The 22291-nt window shown below is 41.1% G+C and overlaps 1 protein-coding gene across 1 annotated transcript in view; it reads right to left on the minus strand.

Annotated features, from left to right (window-relative positions):
- ipo11 (importin 11) overlaps positions 1–22291 on the minus strand; it is a 129211-nt gene that overhangs the window by 78518 nt on the left and 28402 nt on the right. The window contains exons 8-15 of the mRNA XM_079755849.1: positions 18202–18250; positions 15832–15902; positions 15278–15470; positions 13269–13421; positions 12727–12770; positions 10032–10122; positions 8726–8773; positions 5503–5608 (exon numbers count right to left, since the gene is read on the minus strand). Of these exons, the coding sequence (XP_079611975.1) occupies positions 5503–5608; positions 8726–8773; positions 10032–10122; positions 12727–12770; positions 13269–13421; positions 15278–15470; positions 15832–15902; positions 18202–18250 (755 nt within the window). The remainder of the gene's footprint in view (positions 1–5502; positions 5609–8725; positions 8774–10031; positions 10123–12726; positions 12771–13268; positions 13422–15277; positions 15471–15831; positions 15903–18201; positions 18251–22291) is intronic.

Below are 22291 nucleotides of genomic sequence, written 5' to 3' on the forward strand. Positions count from 1 at the left end.
CAGCGGGCAATGGTTGTAGGCAAACTGCCAAAGCATTTCACTGAGGAGGAACCTTTCATTGGCTGACAAACAAAGGCACAGATATTGCCCATGACAGGTTATCACCATTTTCTACCTTAGAGGACAAATGTGCTTATCAGGACAAGTCGTGTAGCCCTAGACATGCTGGGGATATATGCTACTGCTTTGTGCTTTTCCTTTGGTCTGAATGCATAATGCAGGCCTAGATACAAACTCTTCCATCTAGGAAAGAACGGTATGGGGAAGGGCGTGGAATGTCTCCATGACATCCCAATTTAATACAAATCAAAACTTATTTCTCGATGGATTACTGATGGTGTATTCTATCTGAACCGGGACAACTACAGAGACCGTTGCAATGTAATCGTTCTCTTTCTTTCCAGCAACAAAATGACCACAGAAGCTGAAGAGTACACATCACATACGTGATGTAGTGTATCTCTGTCAGCAACAGGATGACTTTCAGCCAACGACCTATTGTTTTACTTGAGAGCAGGAGCCACTACACCAGGGTCGTGTTTGTGGGTAGGAGTTATATGATACCTCCCTCTCAGAACGAATAGAAGAGTATGAAGAATGTAGAGTGTATAAATGATATGCACCAGTTGATATATTTATTCAATTTCACAGTTAATTAGTTTTCCACTGACAATCAAACAAAAGTTGTGTAGAAAAAGGAACAGCCTAAGCCTTACAAAGTTGGTTACTGTGGGAGAATTATTCCGGAAAAAAAACAATTAATAAGGGTATTGCTTCATTAAGCTCAAGCTAGGTAATGGACAATCAATATTAAGATTGACAAAAGTACACACACACAGCCTTTACTCAAAATAGTTTGTGTGCATATATGTATGTACACATTCACATACAAGTATACATACACATCCAAATAAATATGAGGGAAAGCTAGCTAGTATGTATTTGTTCTGTGGCATATCTAGTGAATAACAATGGCAAAACATACGCCATAAGACAGTACAGATCTAGAATGTTCCCAAGCGACATCAAGTATCCTCCCGCAAGATTCTATATGTAGAACAATACATGTAAAATGTTCTCCTAGTATCTAGTTTGATGCCCTGGTGGTTTAACTCAAGGTATAAGAGTCTGTTTGGCAAGGGCCATGGAAGAAGTGGAAGTGTGAAAAAACCGATGGAGGTACGGTGTGTTGGAATGGATGCTAGTGTCGAGTACTGCTGTGCATTTCTCCTCCCACAGTGGCCAACAAATGTAATTGGAACATTTAAGAGAGCACATGAAAGGGACATGTGTCCACAAAGAAGGCCATTTTTCAGAATATGTGGCTCATGAATATACGCCAGGCTTACATAGTGGGGAAAGATTTGGGCATTAATATATAAACATTGGCTCCAATACACCACAATAAAGACAGGCAATCATTCAGACGGCTCAAGTCTAAATGACAACAAATGTTTATTCAACGGGCCTGGACATTCCTATGGCCCTCCTAGCGGTTACCTCATACGAGATGGATACCCTCAGAATCACACATAAGCTTGGACCGCTGCCTGTAAGTCCTGTCCTGGTTCTACTGATAATACCCAAAAGTACCAGGAGCCAGACGGCCACTTCACGCTATGAATTTCCTTCCATAGGGATTCAGGATAAAACCCAGAAAAGCCAGGTGTCTATCGGTCCAGCAACCAAAAAACTCCACAGAGAGCTAATCATGAGCTATAAAGAGCTGCTGGTTCACTGACAGGTAATGCTAACCTCTCACCGTCTGTCTCTGTGGCGACGCTGCTTTCACAGTCTGTCACACAGCCAGATCACCAGTAGCCAATCGGGCTGCATCGCAACACCACATCAAAAGAGGAGACAATGGTCTGGTCCCCTCTATCACTTGGGATGAGACAAGACTGTTGACCTCGTCTCATCCCTCCATTTTCTCCCTTGTCTTTTTATGTTTCTATCCAAAACTTCATCATCCTTGTGCTGACCTTTATCTGAGAAACCCATCTAAGGAATTCTGGGTGGCCCTTTAAGGCTAAACGATCCTCATCCAGGTCCTCATCTAGAGGACACCGGGGCCCCAACAGCAGTCCATTCCGGCAGAGCTGGCATGGCTGCCAGTGTGTCTGTGTTTGAGCTTAAGGTCTAATGGGACGGTCTTTATTTCTCACATAATTTACAGCCTCACATCGGGTTTGGGCTTTACTTAAAATTAAAGCATGTTCACTATTTGCTACACGAGTCGCATCTCTGTCAGATCCATTGCAGGCAGCAGCCCCCCCTTCCCGCCGGACTGACCAACGCAAAATCCATAGTCAGAATTTATGTTTTTGATTAGAGCAAAATGTGAACATCGATGCTGCTGAGGAGCTGAAAGGTGGCCGTCTTCATGCGATCAGTTTGGTTGCACAGGAGAAAAAAAAGGAGCGGTGGGGAAAGGCTTTGACAATGTGCATAAGCAGAATAATGAACGGGTGGGTTATCTAAAATTCAAAAGTAGCGACAGTGAGGTTGAAATATGACAGCAAAAGGCTGTGAGGTTCAGCGCTGCAAAGGTGCCAAGACGCATTTATTTTAGAGTGTATAATAACACGGTTGAATATCCTAGTTGAATAACAATGTAAAGGTCTGTTCTCCGATATGTTTCAAACCTTGTATCGGGTCAAATGTTTTCATTTGACTATTTTCATTTATACATTTGTCCCAAGCAAATTTTCATAAATAAAGAACATTAAAAAAGGTAGAATGACTACAGTTCTTGCCTAATAACCTATCATTTAAATTGAATGAGGAGAAATAGGATTAGGAAAGGTTTCTTTTGCAGCCTATGCTGCTTAGAGGGAAACAGGCTGTAATCAGGTTTGGGCTTATATAAAGCTATTGAGGCGCAGTGTTGGGTTGGGTTCAGACAGAATTATTGGCTCAACTTTTAAGGACCGATTCAAGCTCCTGTTTGGTTGTACTCTGAATGGAGCTGGATCCAGAAGAATCCAAATGTGGTTTTCTAGAAAAACTAAGTTCTTGGAATATTGCTGGTGGCAGATTCCAAGAGGAGGGCGTGTGCTGTGGTGGGTACCTGCCCAGGTGACAAATGCTTTACCAACTGTGCTCAGTGTTTACCCTGCCCTCGCCTAAGGAGAAGCTGGGACTGAATCCACACAGAAGTCCATGCTTCGTTTGACACAATATAATATAATGGGCAGACACCGCATCTTGTTAACGCGTCCATTGAGTAATCACTTTTATTTATTGTGCGGTCAACCACAAAATGAAAATAAACTGTTGACTTTATCAGCACATTTCCAAACTTATATTACTCAGCTTTTAAACAAGGCATAAATACAAATATTTATAATATACAAATTATATAATAGTGATTCAGGGCTATTACAGTCTAATTAATCTCACATAAAAATTCAACAGGCTTTCAAAAGCTAAATAGCATGTGTCGTCAATCAAATCCAGGTTGATCCAAATCACATTCCAACTACATTTCCTAGCCTGCAAAGCCCTTGTTTTACTACAAAAGAACTTATAAAAAATATCACGGAAGCAAGATATTCTCTAAATGCCATCTTTTCTACACAAATTAAGATGGAATTTTCCATTTGCTAAATGGAGGCACTGAAAGACATCCATTAGGCGGCTATAATTCCTATGTTGTGTCTAAAAGTTGTCACCCTGTGGTATTTCTTTCCTCAGGACACTCTCTCTCACTCTCTTTGTCTGTGTGTATCAGAGGCCATGTGGATGGCTGTCTCTCCCTATGTGGGATGAAGGGATCACATTAATGCAATGACTTTACATCCGCAAAATGGATTAGGCCTACATTTCCCAAGACAAAAACCAACACAAAAGTGCACTAACAGACAATCTGCAAACAGATATCCGCTCTGTTCTCACCAAAGTTTTGTTGGCCCAAAGGACGTCCATGGCATATTGTACAAATATATCAGTCTGCTGTATAAAGACTGCAAAGCCCCTTTCAAAAAATGCAGCCTTTCCCTGAAATGTTCTGAAAGATAATCCTGCATGGGGTCAGGTGTGAATGAGAACATTGAAATATGCACCAAGTCACAAGACTTAGTAACATTTCCAGATCAATGCCGGTAGAGCTCTGCTGTGAATGAAAGCAGTAATATGGCCGGGGAGGCACATAAAGGTTACCTCTGTCCGAGATAAGACGCAGGACTCATCTGAGTTCATATTTGAATCCCTTAACTGTTAACTGTTGATTTTCGTGTGAATTACGGCATTGCTATGGCAGGTGTTCAACCATATGTCATCTTGAATATATAAAATGCATGTTTCCTTACAGGTTGCAATCATCACATACACTACATCACCATTGCATTTAGCATTTTTCCATTTCGAGAATAATGTCACAATTGTTGTTGTCACTTGTACCATTGGGTGCCATTCCTCAAATTGAGCCCCCTGTGAGTTGGCCCAGTTCCTATACACCAACCAACAAACATGGGATAAAACCTTTGTAGAAAAGAAAGAGACACAACAGTGAGGGGGTTGGGAGGGGGGCGACTGAAGTCAGCCTTGTAGTTAGGAACAATGAGTGTTTGGGATCTACCATGAGAGGTTCACCTCGCCTCCCCCCTAACAAAAACAAGAAAAGGACTCTTAATGAGTGGGCGGGCGACCTTCCTCCCACCTGGACGGTGATGTGTGAGGAGATGCATCATGGTGACAGACGCGCTGACATCAGCACACCTTTCATGGCGTCACCGTGCTTCGCCCCCGAGTGGTGAGCCCAACCCGGTCGCGCTGGCCATATCCTTTGATGGCTTTGAAGGGTTGATAGGTGCGAGTGTGAGACCGTGGGTGTGTTTCATCGGCCGATCAAACCCCTCACTGCTCACATTGTTCTTTCACTAATGCATCTTTGTTATAACTAATGTTTTTTTCAGCGGAAGAAGTCCTGTAACTTTCTGAACTTAACCACCAGCCCTTAAAATGTAGTTTGGGCATAACCGATCTAACAATTCACCCATATTAAATATTTTGTACTTATTAATTTGGTTGATGAGCCAACTGTTTAATAAATCAGTTTTCACCTACTTCATGTTTCCGCAGAAAGCGTATCGAATTTGTAATCTCATTCCAACTGTACTGAATGGGTGAAGAAGAAAGCAAAGGCTGCCCTAGGTTACAATCTTTACCTAGCGTTTCAAGATCTGATGCTACAAGGAATTAATTTGATTATGGGCGAACAATCTGCAAAGGTTGAATGGATGTGCAATCACAAGAAAGTACTTGTACTTGTATTGCAATTCCATACAACAAGGTTCCCATAGTTTCCAACTAGGACCACTTAACTAGGAGGTGTTCTCGGTTTAAGCATTAGAATAAACAAAGTGCTACAAATGTGAACACATCTTGCAAGCAAAGATAATCAAATATTTTGTAATGCATAACAGATAAATGTTAATTATCTTACAGTAAAAGAATCAATAACATGCATGCCTTATGTCTGGTGTACTGTTAAAATCCTACCTGTGATGGCTGACCTGGAGCTCCCCTAGAAGTTGGTTTTTGAACCACTCGTCAAAATCCACGTTGTCGAAAAGATCATACGCTGCCAGGCCCACTGCATTGTACACTGTAGAGAAGATACACCAAGTCACACATTCAACAACAAATAATTGTGACCGCGCACGAACGTGTGTGTGTGTGTGTGTGTGTGTGTGTGTGTGTGTGTGTGTGTGTGTGTGTGTGTGTGTGTGTGTGTGTGTGTGTGTGTGTGTGTGTGTGTGCAGTTCGTCCAGTCTCAGGGGAATGATCAAACAACATATGGACTAGGGGTGGGAATCTCTTGGCACCTCACGATTCGATTCTGATTATGAGGTCAACGATTCGATTCTAAAATGATTATCAATGCAACAAAGAATTGAATGTACATTTCCATGCGTGATTTTCAAAAATATATACATTGCCTTGCAAAAGTATTCACCCCCCTTGGCATTTTTCATGTTTTGTTGCCTCACAACCTGGAATTAACATGGATTGTTTGAGGATTTGCATAATTTAATTTACAGAACATGCCTACAACTTTGAAAATGTTTTTGTTTTTTTTATTGTGAAGCAAACAACAAATAGGACAAAATAACAGAAAAAGTCAATGTGCATAACTATTCACCCCCCTAAAGTCAATACTTTGTAGAGCCACCTTTTGCGGCTATCACAGCTCCAAGTCGCTTTGGATAAGTCTCTATGAGCTTGCCACATCTTACCACTGGGATTTTTGCCCATTCCTCCTTGCAAAACTGCTCCAGCTCCTTCAAGTTGGATGGTTTGCACTTGTGAACAGCAATCTTTAAGTCTGACCACAGATTTTCTATTGGATTGAGGTCTGGGCTTTGACTAGGCCATTCCAACACATTTACATGTTTCCCCTTAAACCACTCAAGTGGTGCTTTTGCAGTGTGTTTGGGGTCATTGTCCTGCTGGAAGGTGAACCTCCATCCTAGCCTCAAATCACGCACAGCGTGGTACAGGTTTTGCTCAAGAACATCCCTGTATTTAGCACCATCCATCTTTCCCTCAACTCTGACCAGTTTCCCAGTCCCGGCTGCTGAACAACATCCCCACAGCATGATGCTGCCACCACCATGTTTCACTGTGGGGATGGTGTTCTTTGGGTGATGCGATGTGTTGGGTTTGCGCCAGACATAGCGTTTTCTTTGATGGCCAAAAAGTTCAATTTTAGTCTCATCAGACCAGAGCACCTTCCTCCATACATTTTGGGAGTCTCCCACATGCCTTTTCGCAAACTCAAAACGTGCCATTTTGTTTTTTGCTGAAAGTAATGGCTTTCTTCTGGCCACTCTGCCATAAAGCCCAACTCTATGGAGCGTACGGCTTATTGTCGTCCTATGTACAGATACTCCAGTCTCTGCTGTGGAACTCTGCAGCTCCTCCAGGGTTACCTTAGGTCTCTGTGCTGCCTCTCTTATTAATGCCCTCCTTGCCCTGTCCGTGAGTTTTGGTGGGTGGCCGTCTCTTGGCAGGTTTGCTGTTGTGCCATGTTCTTTCCATTTGGTTATGATAGATTTGATGGTGCTCCTGGGGATCATCAAAGATTTGGATTTTTTTTATAACCTAACCCTGACTTGTACTTCTCAACAACATTGTCCCTGACTTGTTTGGAGAGTTCCTTGGTCTTCATGGCAGTGTTTGGTTAGTGGTGCCTCTTGTTTAGGTGTTGCAGCCTTTGGGGCCTTTCAAAAAATGTGTGTATATGTACTGACAGATCATGTGACACTTAGATTGCACACAGGTAGACATCATTTCACTAATTATGTGACTTCTGAAGAGAATTGGTTGCACCAGAGCTTTTTATGGGCTTCATAACAAAGGGGTTGAATACATATGCACATGCCAAATTTCAGTTTTTTATTTCTAAAAAATAGTTTTATGTATATATTTTTCTCATTTCACTTCACCAACTTAGACTATTGTCTTCTGATCCATCACATAAAATTCAGATTAAAAAAATATTGAACTAAAAGGCTGTCATGTAACAAAATAGGTAAAAAGCCAAGGGGGTGAATACTTTTGCAAGGCGCTGTATATACATCTGCGTTTGCTACTCAGAGTTTGCTAATCACTTCCTAATTTTGTGATGATCATTAAAGACATCAGCAGATTAATTAACTTTTCTAATATTTTAGAGAAAAAGCTTTTGTCACAAATATGACTTTCTATGAACAATGCAATAATCAATCCAGCTTGCATTACAAAATAATATGGAAATATTTCAAAAAATAGGGTTCAGTTTTATTTTCTTTCTAATCTTTCTTTTCTATGTCATTAAAGAAAAAGCTGCTCTTGAATTAGAAGGAATTCTTGTGTCTGACTGAGTTTGCGTGCATGCTATGCGTAGGCTGAATCAATGTCAAGACAAATCAGATCAGCCAATACACACTGAAGATAAATTAAATAATTTTAACATTACTAAAGTTATCCCTCTCTGGCGAACAGCCTGTTGCAGCAGGCGAGCTAATAATAATAAAAAAAACTTTTATTTGATTAAAATTCAGATTATTAATTCATCTGCATCGAGACGGAATCGTTGTAGAGAGAATCGTGATGCATCGAAGAATCGATTATTTTTCCCACCCCTAATATGGACCCAGAGGAAAATTCTCATGCATTCATTCTCATTTACTTACTGACAAATGGATGCATGGATGATGCACTATGAGGACAGACAGAAAGGAGCATCTGTAGCAGTATGGTATCGTTTCAAAAGTTTCAAAATTCCATTTGAATAAAAATAGCCCTCCTCGCTTTCTTAAGTACCCGGGATTAGTTTTTAATGAGTTCTTGGAATTCTTGGTATTAACGTAATTCAAGTGTAGGGTTTTCAAACAGCTGCTAAAACAAAACAAAAAAAAAGGTCTAGAGGCTTTGCCGTGGATGAAGATAAATTGTTTTTTTTCCATTTATTCTTTGTTTTGTTTTTTGATACCCATTTAAAGTGTTGAGCACTCTGTTGGAAGGAGCCCTTTAACAGATAATTTGAGCACACCAACACAATCCTGTGGTATGATTGGGTAGCCCACATGGATCTCCGGAGGGGTAACCAGGACATGCAGGGGTCGAAGTACTGAATGGATCATAGAAAGGATGTGTTGTGTAACAACATATACCCGTCTCACGTCTTGCTCCTCATCATTTTGAACTCACATCATAACAAGGCTTGCCCTTCACTCACCTGCATCCTTCATCAGCAACTGAACGGGATCCTCCACGTTGGTCGGTCCTGGAAAGAGACAGATTACGCTGATTCATTCATAAACAGGGTATGAATCACATTGACTTTCAACTGTGGCGAGGGATTTCAAATGATGTCAAAAACATTTCAAGCTGCCAACTCTGTGCTTGAATAATAACCGGCTCCTTGGTTACTCTAGCCATTGGTCACAGAGGACCAGGTCGGTGAACTTGATCACATGATTGAAATTTTTTTAAAAGCTATTTTCCGCCTCATCTCTAAAAGCTCCTCAAATAAATGGAGGAGCCTAACCAATTTGACTCGTACAAAACTCTAAAAGGAATGTAAAGAGAGCTATTTAAATATCCGCTAATGAAAACCCAAACTCCATTTGGCAGATACTTTTCTTTGTTGTAATTTTTGTATAAAATAACTGTTCTGTTTTCAGTGACTTAGGCCAGAAGCATACTGCAAGCAGACGTGGCCGAATGTGCCTGCCAATAGCCTGGTGATGTCGTGCCATGACAACATGCTCATCAGTAACCTTGGGTTTCTTTCCGAATTTGTGTGAAGGGATGCACATCAACCATGCTCTTCAAACAGATCTACATTGTATCGGTTGTTGCTGATGGCCATTGTGTGCTCGGTTGCACATTGTTATCATTGTTGTTGGACTCAGACAGCAGATATGTTTGAGGTGTTTATAAGAGCATGTTGTCCCAAACACGATATATATGGTAATGAGACATAACAAAGAAAAGTGTATGAAGAATATAACTGCACTCCTACTTGGGATCACCTTCACAATGTTTGGCAACAACACAGCCTTGTAAAAGTAATACTGTAATATAATACTGTAATTTTTAGCTGGCAGTCATCTTCTCTCGTTTAGTGCTTTGTTCTTGTCTATCCCTGTTCAAAATCAATATCTCCTCTACCATTCAACTATCCAATCAGGCCGACTTCCTTGCATGAACAGAAGCCATTTCCGACCTTTCAGTTGCAGCTCAGGCATTAAGCCTGCAATGCGTTTTTGCAAAACGCAGAGAAGTCTGCGTTTTTCAGATCCGTTTCAGCTAATTCGGCCTGGACATAATTACCAGACAGCAAACAGTTAAGAGCAATGAGAGAAGGAGAGAGACTTATTAGATGAACAGTAAACCAGGTGATTTTGTTAGTGGTAATAGTCACAAGGGGTAGAAAGGTTGTCAAACTGTATAGATTGTATGGTATATGTCCCGACACTGGGTCTGCAAACAATGATAATAAAGGGTCATTTTAAAGGCATGCTGTCCGTGTTACTCACCCTGCAGGTTCTGCACCATCTCCAGTAGCACCGGTGTCATGGTCTGGCTGAATTTGTGGAACAAATCTAGGAAGAGTACTTCTGTGCATGGCTAGAGTGGGAAAGAGGGGAAAATAATAAAGAAAGTTAGAATTAGAATTAGAATACGGTGTTTGAATCATTGTGTGTGTGTGTAATGTAATCACAAATGTCTAAAATGAAAATAAATCGAAATGTAGACAGAGGTACACAAACACGGACAGAATCTCATTAGTGGGCAAACTGTGCATGAAGCCCGCCATTCAGCAGAACGGCCATGCGGTGTAGGCAGGATGCAAGTCCATCAGAGCGTATCGGTTTTATATGTTTCCTAAGGAAAGTTGACAGAGAGATCTGTCGTTTGGATTTATTTGGATTTATAAACATCAGGTAAGGACAATACCAGACAAGAATCATAAAATACAGAACCTTTTAAAGAAAGTAGATTGGTCCGATATACAGAGGATAGCACGTTGTATTTATGATGATTGTGATCAGTATTGCAGAATAACAACATTTGTCTAGACGGACGGCTATTGCCCATATCAATGAATGCGAGGAAACGCACACTAAACGTTTTGTCGGCAGATGACAAACTGCAAAATGACACCAATTATTAAAGTCACATGCGATTGGCGACCTTTACAGCTCCAAGAGTGTGCAACCGTAGCAATGAAAGTTTGTCGGCGAAAGCCAACTGAGCGACGACCTTATTCATCAGCCTTTTCAAAAGAGCAGGTTAAAGGTCAGTTGACACTCAATATCACTAATCCGCCGAGAAGAACACAGAGATAACGGCGGCATTGATGGGGGGCATGTCCACAATCAGGGTGCTCAGTGGCCATAATAGCCGCACAGAGACACCGATGGGCCAACCGCCACCCGTGACCCATTCACCTACATCGCAGAGGTGAAATGAATGAGACGGGGGTGTCAGCTTTTTCCACAGTGCAACTGGCGTATGCATTCAGAGCGAGAGAGCGAGCGTGCGTGCGTGCGTGTAATCAAATCACTTCAGTCAGTGCTTCTCAATTGTGTGCTGGAAAGTAGTGATTCATTATTGGAACGTGCACGTACTGAAAATGTCCAAGAGTTACTACGGTGTTGTGTACGATTTGTTTAGAATGCGTCACTGATCCAATATGTTGAACCAAGATTTGTGTCCGATAGGGTTTATAAAATATGCAAAATATATACATGAATATGACATAAATTAAGATCACATTCCACATTGACATAGCAGTAAAAAGGCTTAAATCGTATTGGCAGAGTATGTGGTACATGGAGTGCCTTGGAAAGATGGCGGAAATTAAAGTGAAAGCTAAAGCAAAAAACACAGAATACATTATACAAATATATTGTGTCGCTTTCATTACTGTTTTTATTGCCGAGGTATGCCTTCAAAAAGAGCAACTCCCCCGGTGCCATGCCCAAGTGAGCTGAGCCATCTACAGTTACATCTAGGAATTATAGCTGCCCAAGTGAGGCACTGGAAGCCAAGTGGTGAAGCTAAGCAGAGAAGGGCTTAGCATAAACCACAGCATGATGAAAGCAGAGAAGAAAATTGGTTCAATGGGCTGTGTGTGCTTGTGTTCGTGTGTGTGTGTGTGTGTGTGTGTGTGTGTGTGTGTGTGTGTGTGTGTGTGTGTGTGTGTGTGTGTGTGTGTGTGTGTGTGTGTGTGTGTGTGTGTGTGTGTGTGTGTGTGTATGTAAATAAAACCAACACCAATAGATGTGCAGTCATTGATTTAGAGTCACAGCAAGACCTCGAAAGCCTTTGGGACTAGCATATCTGTAAAAGACTTCATTCATTGGGTTCCTTCAAACGTCCAGCATTTTTGTTATTTGTTTTACTGGCCCACAATGTATGAAAAAGGTTTACGGAGTAAATTTTACCCTGTATGAGAGAATTGGAAGAAATCATTACAAACCACAGATCACATTACAACATAGACTAAGAATAGTTTCGATCTGTATGGTGAATATTATCAATAATTACTCTCCTTTGGCATATTGCTGTTGGTGAGTGTTTACCTCAAACTGACAAATGACGTTTGTGTGTCCCTGTTTTCATCTAATATCTGACACTGCAGATCTTTCGAGCCTGCATGTGTAAATACATTCAATATGTAACTAATCTCATTGTAACAGTGTGAAAAACATGGGAATGTGTCATTGCATATAATATAGAAAATGTTTAAGTTCTGGTCTAAATGTTTTGCAATCAGGACATTCTGCTTTCCACTATATACTGTATGCCGTGTCTTCCCTGTAAAGCATCCCAGCTAAGGACACGGTGTGGTGTTGGAGTCGTGTTTTCTGTTCATTGGGGACCATATGATGGGTGCCTCGATAGCAACAGACCCAGAGGAGAGAGGCACGCTCTGCCTGGGTCCGTGCATCACACGGGCCCTGTGTCTGCATACCCAACTGTTGTCCCCCAAGGTTGCCACAGGCTGTCTGCACAAACACCATAATCAGCCAGGCACACAGCCCCACCGTGGGGCCTCCAGATCATAGCAGAACTGGTTTATTCATTGCTTATGAAACCACTCAAAACACATGCGCGCTGTAAGGGACCAAAACGGCCTGTTCTATTTGGGTGACACACACACACTTCAAAAAACGTAGAGTTAATTTAATTTGTCTGTTATGTCATGGGCTCATCTGTACTCACCCTTAGACTATACTTCCAGGAGTCACCACCCGTTTCCTCTACAGCTGTTGAGAAGGGAATAGGAAATAATAACTTTAATGCTGTGGAAGTACCAGCGACGTCGGAGAACCCAACGCCGTCGTCTATTGGTTGGTTAGGGCTAATGAAGTCTCAGCGTCAAACGATCACACAACGAATAGAATCTAGTTCAATTTTTTGTGTTGTTTTATAGAAAGTGCAGAACAGCTGTATACATATCTGTACATTATTTTAGATTTGAACATTTTCTTTTTGACCATTTTGTATATTTTTTTAAGGCAAAGTTCTCAGTTACAAAGTGTTTTTTCGGAGAGACATGCTGATTATGATTTCAAACTCAAATAATCGTTTGAATAATCGTGATTTCAGTATTGACCAAAATATCGTTATTATGATTTTTCTATAATCGAGCAGCCCTACTATGGGTTCCTAATATCATCCAGCGGTGCACACAGCATTTAGCTTTGTGCCTGTTGTTCAATGTGAACAACAGGTCTCGCTGGGCAGTATCTGACGGAGCCTACCGAAGCCCTCGGGGTCCTCCTCCCACAAGGCCAGCTCTTCCTCGGTGAGGAGGAAGTAGTGTGAGACGAGCCGGCGTCCGATCTCCGTCAGCGTGGGGTGTGTGAAGAAGGCCGTCTTGATGTTGTGAGCCTCCAGACTCTCAGGCTTGCTGTCTGTGGGCCGGAAAAAAGGACGACATGAGATTAGCCCATCTCTTGACCTTTTTATTCTTAGACTGCCATTTATTTTCTCAGATGTAATCTTTTTGGTACTTTGGGATATTATGCATTTTTATGTCATTAAAATATATACATATCTACTGCCCTATTAAGTATTGTTTTTTTTATTGTGCATTTTAAGGCAATAGCTCAACTTTGTGAAGCATGACAGTAGGACCGCAACCATAAATCGATCAAGCTATAACCGGTAGTCGATTAACAAATTCATATCAGACACAAATAACGAACATTTGCTGCTTAATGTTGCATTTCAATTAAAATATTTGAGTTATGGATCATTAGCAAAGAAGATTTAGTTCTAGCTTGGCTGCTTGTCAGATAAAGCAAGCCTATTTCACTTTGGGCTCTGGAAACTTTTGATAAAATTTGTTATTATTTATGACATTTAATATTTTAAATGAATGAACAAATAATTAAAATATGTATATTTTTTGGATTAATAGAGTATCAAAAATAATTGCTAGCAGCCCTAATGAAAGCAATGACCCAAAAAACATAGAAAATAAAACAAAAAATAGATAATTTTATCGATTTACTTCAGGATTAAAAAATATTTTGATTTTAACCTGTGTCAAGTATACACTTGCTCCAAAGCTCAACATAAATGTCAACTGAAAGCCTGATTTCTGAGTTTTGCAGCCAGACCAAGTTGAAACATTATCAATAGAGGCTGTAGGCCAAGATCGAACAGACAGACACACATACACATCTTGTGTCAGTCAACCGGACTGGCAGCTGGGCACTGCTAAACAAGTTACACAGCTGTGCTGCACCCTTCAATAAAGAGTAAACTTTCTGGGTAACCTTATACGCACACTCTTAAAATAATAGTTTTGAGAGAGACAATAAGTTTCAGGATAAACTTTAAAAAAGATTTAGTTTGGGTCCAACTGGGGAGAAACCTCCATGCTCAGTGGCGTCTGGCCATAACCCAACGAGAAACCCATCTGTGGGCTGCCTAACGGGCTGCTCTCTGTAAGAACAACACTTGCCAAGCTCCCAGTGAAGTGTGGATGAATCGCTGGAAGGGAGGCCACTCGAAAACAAGAGTGGTTGTTTGCTGATGTGGTTCTGATGGTAATACAGCCCAGTCTGCACTGTTGCATACACAATCATGGAGGAGCGAATGCAGTCCTCACCGTTATCATACTGATTTCAAAACAACAATTTATTGTTTCCTTCCATCACAATCAAGAATTATGCAAGTCAATTTTCATAAGCTAACACACACCTACACACAAATACATTTAGGTTTTGCTTTTGAAAAGTCTACTATAAAACGCTGATTGCACAAAAGACTATCAGGTAAAGCAAAATATATGTAGTTCTCCAATAGGGACTACACCATTGAGCCCTTATCTTTAGCGCTGCAAACATCACTTAGGGCCCCATCAGACAGCATTTTTGCAGAGCACACAAACACAACTCAAGTTAAAAATACTTAAACTTAGAGCAGAAAAGCCTTGAAAATTTGCGTCTTTTTTTCTGTGGTTGTAACAACAACAAGTGTTAACATGGAAGAGAAACTAGTGGTGGCTGTGGCTGCATACCTGAACTAGAGCGATAACGGTTTTATATACATGTTTAAATAGCAGCTAAGCTAACAATATCATTTCAGTGGTTGCCTAGTAACAAACAAAAGACACAGTATGCTGGTTTTTTACTTTTGAATTCAACAAAAAAAAGCAGTGCGGTCCACCTGGCGTTTTGTTTTGCTCTGTCTGACCGGGGCAGGGGTCAGCAAACACATCCTCCATCTGATCTTTGCACCCCTGTGCATCTCTCCTCACCTTCGATGTTCTTGGCAGGTTTATACGTGTGGTTCTGGAGGATCATCTTGATGAGGTTCATGCACTGCACGGTGAACCGCTCGAAGGTGACCCCCTCTCCGACGGGCGTGAACAGGTAGCTGACCGCAAACTCCAGGGACTGCTGGATCAGCGAGATAAACGCAACCGGGTGGTAGTCCAGGAAGTCGAGCAACTGCAGAACGACATGAGGAACAGAGTCGGTGAGAGCCGGGAAATAGCAACACGTTGCCTCAGGCTCACAAAAAAGGTACTGAATAAAGTCTTCTATTATGACGATTACCATGATTTATTTTGGTTCATCATACGATCGCTCTAGTCATGATGTTGTGTTATACGCCAATGTACCAAAATATTACAACCTGTGAAATGTTACCAAATGACAACCCATTATTATGCACTTTAACTAGGACTAATTGGCGTCATAGCCATTCACCAAAAAGATTATCTGAACGAAATAATTATGAACCCATTAATGTGTTATGTAATTAGCTGTGCATACTTGGGCACCATGAATTCTTTGAAATCATACTTACCACTTTAGTATAAAGTATAATTGTTTTCTCCAGCTTCTCTCTGCATGTGCCGTCTTTTCCAACTCGGCGACCTGCAACAGAAAGGCACCACAGAAAAGCTGTTGCATAAAACCAAACGCGACACCATTTTCATGAAGCTGAGCTGGACATGGAGCCCTGAGCAGGCTCGGATGCTAAATAATGTCTGGGACATTTCTCATTGAGCAGACAAGTGGGTCTAACACTAAGAAAGCAAAATGCAAAAATACATTCTCACTACTGTGTGCTTGCTCCGTTAAAATGTCTTCTTTGGGTCACGCTACAAATGTAAACTTTTTGCACTCTGTGACACCTGCAGTCCATCAATGCTTCTGGTCCATCACTCAGATACCAAGGGACCCCTCAACACCCAGACACTGATGTCACCTGTCACCAAGTATTTGGTACCTCCTCGTCAATCCTTGTCACCATGGAAAACTTAAAGAGTATAGAATATTGAAGCGGAAATTGTGATGCTCTTTGAGCTTTTCTAATCATTTAAACTTGAACTTCTTACTCACAGGTGTCTTATCAAACAATAAACAGAAAGGAACTCAACCAACCAAGCACATCCATCCATAGTAGGCTGCATTTGTTTCATTAGGGTTATCATGCATATTGTATTTCGTGACTTGTCGTATTTTTCGTTCTTGAATCTATTCTTTCATTCAATTTGGATCTTCTGGCTTTCTTTGAAAAAACTGCAAATACCAGAGAGAACAGCAGTCTGCCAGAGAGAAATCAAATCAACTGTTGAAGCACAAACTAAAAGGGAGGGCACTATATGTATTGTACAACAACAACAAATGGTTTCACAGGCCAGGAGAGGCACTAATTAGATCTTTGCTACGCCTGGCTTTTACTACGTTTTTTTTCTCCTCTCTCAACTGCAGAACAACGGCACTTGTTTGCCAATTTGTACCAAGCTGTCATGGGAATAAACGGTTGAATCTGACCTCAAGCACTTGAAAGAAAACTAGACCTGCAGTAGCAAGAGCATTCAATGTCTTAACATGTACAGCCAAGCAGCTTGTACAAAATGACATTTTTTTCCAATATAAAAATGACAAATCAATATATTCACTCAACAACAGCAAACACTGTGCTGCTTTCAGAGAATGAATGCACTCTCTGGCCGTAGGAAATGTCTCCCAAAAGGCCCGCTGATCGATGAATACACAGTGATAACAGCCAGGTCTAGGGCCCATTGCTGTACGGTTGCCGCCGTAGGGCGTGAGGCTGTGTGATAGAGCTGAGAACTGCTAAGAGTAATGCAACATTGGATAGATTCAAGTAGCTAACACACATGGTGGTGCTGGTCATTAATGCCACCTCTTTGGTGTTTTTTCAGACTCAGGGACCCTGCGGACTAAATCTGCCGACTCTCCTTAGGAATGGACCATTAAAAATAAAATCTAATCAATAATAATGGACTAATAAAGAAAAAGGTTGAGCAGAATGAAGAAAGCCTCAGACATCCCAGGTGGTTTGCTTGACTTTACGATCCCCCCTATAAAATCAACCAACCGACCTGACACCAAGAATTACAGTTCTCCATTATTGGTAACTTGCTGCTGTCATCATTACCTAATTCAAGTGGCTTATGCCTCTGATTACGAATTTGAAGCGGGACAAAATTGATTTCCGAGACCAATTGGCTTCAAAGATTTCCGGAGGGTAAACTTTTGGATGTTCTGACAGCATATGGATCCAATCAGATAATCATTTAGCTATGATTACTATGTCTCTTTCGTTCACTGCGGGTGGATGACAGGCAGCCAACTGTAATGTAAACAGATGCACAACGCCAGGTCCCTGGTCGATCGCTGATCAATATTATGGGAAGGAGGGGTGCCGTGACAAGTATACAGCCAGGGCATCACTCAGGCGGAAGGATGGACATACAAATGGCCAGACAGACCGACAGAGGTGACCTCTGTTGGAAGAATAGCCCATCTCCGGGGACCAGCCAGGAACTGGGCTGGACAACTGAAGCCAGACTTGAGAGTGCCAGCTTATTTTCTTGACTTAGCAGGCTAGCACAGAGGCTTAGATCCCCACCCATTTCATGCCTGGGAGCAGCTTTCCGAGTTTCACTTTCTGCCAGCCCATAAACACCACCAAGACCTTGACCCTGTCTCCACTGTAATCAGCTGTGGACATATTGAGGGGACGGCGGTCGCTGATGCCCAAGTTGTGTTTAGCTACAGTCTGCCGTTGTTATTGTTGCGATTGTCTGATACAATCCCCCCCCAACCCCCCGCCCAATCCAAACAAACAAAGCATTATGAGTCTAGTTGACAAAATGTTAGGATGTATTGGCTCGAGTTGAGTTGATAACATTATACTCACAGCATTCCAGGAACTGTTTTAGCCTCTCAAAGACGGCATTCAGGAAGCCCTGGAAAAGAAAGAGAGGAGAGAGATAAGAGACAGAGACAAGAGACAGAATGAGTGAGTGTAAGGGTGGGAGATTGGGTTTTCATAATGTTGTTATTTGCAGATCAGCCAATCAATCCAAAGCTGTATGTATGTGTTTGGGTGCCTGAGTCCAAGTCATGTCTCAAGGCTTTTGAGGAAAAAATTAAAAAATATTGAATTTATGCATCCAAAAATGCTCAATTTAAAACACAAGGTATGCTGCTCCGAATGCTTGCATTCAGTCTGCAGGGGGTATCCGAGGTCATAAACATGTACACATGAAGAAAACAAACCGCCTCATTTTATTTTATTCATTTGGTTAGGTAACCAGTCAACAATATAGCCTTATTGTGGGGAAAGTAATGAAAATAAGATGTTTTGCTTTCCATGCCCCATATCAGTTTGAGCCTAGACATATTGACAGTGGAGTAATTCACGAGGGAGGTTACAATGTCACCTTCAGAAAAAAATGTACACCACTTATTTAGAAGGGTTAGGTTTGGTGTCATTTATGTTTTCATTATTTATTTAGTCACCACTAGGCCAACATTAGCTTTGCTTATCTCGACATCTGCCTTATCCACGCCCAGTCAGGCAGTGCCGGAAAAATGTGCAAAGCTGGGATATAATTCAAATTTCCATTGTTTTATAAAAAGAAAAATGCATTGAATAACAATATTAAAAAAAAAAGCAAACGGCTCATACAATAATAATTGAATTCATAATTGGTAAAGCACTTGCACCACATCTTTGCTTCCAGTCTCCAAAGACACTCAAAGCAGACAGGTCTGGGGTAATCCAAGTCTTACATCAGGGAGTCTAAGTCAAGTCTCACAGCAGGGAGTCCAAGTGAAATCTCACAGCCAGGGAGTCCAAATGAAGTCTCACAGCAGGGAGAACAAGTCAAGTCTCACAGCAGGGAGTCCAAGTGAAATCTCACAGCCAGGGAGTCCAAATGAAGTCTCACAGCAGGGAGAACAAGTCAAGTCTCACAGCAGGGAGTCCAAGTCAAGTCTCACAATAGTGAGTCCAAATGAAGTCTCAAAATACTGAGTCCAAATGAAGTCTCACAGCAGAGAGAACAAGTCAAGTCTCACAGCAGGGAGAACAAGTCAGGTCACGCAGCAGTGAGTCCAAGTCAAGTCTCACATCAGTGAGTCCAAATAAAGTCTCACAGCCAGGGAGTCCAAAGCAAGTCTCAGAGCAGGGAGTTCAGATAGGAAACGATCATTACAAATCACAGAGTGTGTGTCTAAGCATTTGTGTGGGCACACATGCAGCACACCGTAAATCACATGCATTAACAAAGGATCTGTTGCTGAGTGTCAATCCTCGGCGGCACTAGGCCCTGGCTGTGGACGAGCGCTGGGCAGTAGATGATGGATGGACGTGGGGTTTGTTTAGCCCTTGAGTTAGTGCTCAGCTGCGAGGTCAGCCGCAGGGCCATTCATCACACACACAGCCAGCCGGCTCCACGGCCAGACAGCCACTACAGAACGGCGAGTTACGGCGAGGAGGGACGGGGGAACATGATGAAGAGGAGCATGGAGAGGGGGTGTACGGGTACATCCGAGAGCATGTACTGGAGACAGACAAGATAGGTCAACGCTTCTATAAAGACAAACATGAACACAAACAACCAAATGTAGGAGAGTAAATGTACGATAGTTAACATCCCAAAAAGTTGGAGGGATGAATTTAAGGAATAATAATTTCTGTAATAATTACAGAAATGTACAAATGGCATGCTATAAGTGATGCATGTCCTCATGCTGACTTTCATAGAGGTGAGAATGGTCCCTATGACCGGTGTAGTGTACACCGGATCCTGAAGAACAGCCCAATTTCAATTTGTGTCAAACCTGCCAAATTCCCGAGACTCTATGCACGCATTAAAAAAAAAGAAAGAAAGAAAGAAAGAAAGAAAGAACGAAAGAACGAAAGAAAGAAAGAAAGAGAGTGTGTGTACAGTTTCGAATCATCAGGCTTCCATTTCAAGGCCATCTCTATTATCTGTAGCTCAACATAATGGGGACAGATAATCATTAGGCCAGTTGTGATTAAATTCTCAGTCACTGGACTGACGAGCCGATAAATCTCCTGCCGTTTCAAGAAGTACAGAAGAAACGAAAAAGCGGTGAGGAAGGAAAAATAAAAGGTTAGCAGCATCTTCAATGCGTGTGAGCGATGGAGTGAGACGTCAAGAAAAACCCAGACAAATGGAAGGTCAGGCAAGAAAGAATCCCTACAGGCATGTCAGAACCTGGTTGAGACCGATCCAGCATGTTGGGAACGATAAAGAGCAAGCAAGGCCATGCAATGAGAACAGGGACTAGTATTACTAAACCAACTTGCTCAATGGTCAGCTTCATAACCAACCAAATGACACATTTGGTTGAACAACAGTATAACCTATTCCCGACTAGTAATGGCTATACACCAGTTGCATATAATTATGCTTTGCATTACATTTTTATTTTATAGTTTTATAGTTCCTTGCCATAAAACATTATATGCAGAATGTGCATTGAAAACCTGATGCTAAAACACTTTGACTTAACAAAGTCAATCAATAAATGTACTGGTTTAGAATTAAGCACTAATAAAATATATCCAAGAGGATTTTCATGGCATGATTTTAAAAAAAAATCCACAGTCCACTCAAAATTAATGGGCCACACAGAGTGTGTCTGTATGCCTTTGTGTGCGTCTCATTGCTAACAAATGAATTATTCAGCAACACACACCCTAGTGCATCCCTTCATCATGAAAGGGTCACTAACAAGATTCATTTTTACAATGCATTTTTACAATTGGTAGCGAACAAAGCAGCTTTCTTTCTCCAGTTCATTGACAAGTTTACCAAACAAAATATAACATAGTGAGTGAGTGTATTCTAAACAACTTTTGTTTCAAAATTATTATTTTTTTCTACAAAGTTAGCAGAGACAAGAGGATGAAGCTGTTTGATTAACAACCGAAGACTGGGAAAGATGGTGAGTTAATCTGTTTGAATAGGCAACCTTTAACACAGCCAAATTTAGAGCATGAATTCTACAGCTGCTCATTGAAATAAGAGAAAATTATTTTAAGTGAATGTGTAGTGACTATAATCATTTATTTAAGTTTACATCATTCGGATGCCGTCTTCAAAGTTTAACAAATATTATAATTTACAACACTGAATTTAGGGAGGAACCAGAGTCAATCTTGAATATCTTTGTCCAGACACTGCAGTTAAGAACAATCTAAGCATATAATCCAAACTGAAGTTACTATAGGAATACATTCTGAAAGTGCTGATAGTGTTGCAGGGGCAAAGAAATATAAACGTTCACAATACCTTACAATGCATTAAAGAATTATAAAAAAAAATACATTTAAATTGGGTAAGCTATAAGGTTCTTTAGATATAGTCTTTCAGGGTTTTCCTTCATTTGATAGTTTGTGATAAGTTAAAAACTAATTCGGCAAGGACTTGTACCAACCCTCTCAAATATTGTTAAATAAAAAATGCCTATATTATCAAAAATAAATAAGCATTGGATAAGAGATGGGACATGCTGTTCAATAATGCACGATTAAAGCTCCGAAATGGTATATTTTTATGCGTGCATTAACTTGGTATGAGAAAGTGGGAGTTTCCCCCAGAGGATTTTTCTCTATTAACTCAACGTTAACATTGATAATTGGAATCATCAGCAGGTTTTCATGACCCCTAAATCAATCAGCACAGCCCCTTTATTTACACGCCATCATCCTTGTTAGAATTAAAGATGTCTCCCTGAACAAAACGTAATGTCTTTCATTTTGAGTCATTTGTTCCGGGTCATGAAAGTTAATAGCAGATGTCGACGAACAACGCTGTAATTGATTACAGACTACAGACGCTCTATACTTGTGAGCATGCGAATGTGAGACAAGGGTTTAAATTGAATGATTGTTGTGGATGCAAGGTGTCTTGAGTGAGTGAATGTGAGTTTGAGGGAGAGTGTGGTTTGCATGCTAGCACAAAAATGAC

Source organism: Pollachius pollachius (assembly GCF_949987615.1).
Source record: "Pollachius pollachius genome assembly, chromosome: 1".
NCBI lineage: Eukaryota > Metazoa > Chordata > Actinopteri > Gadiformes > Gadidae > Pollachius > Pollachius pollachius.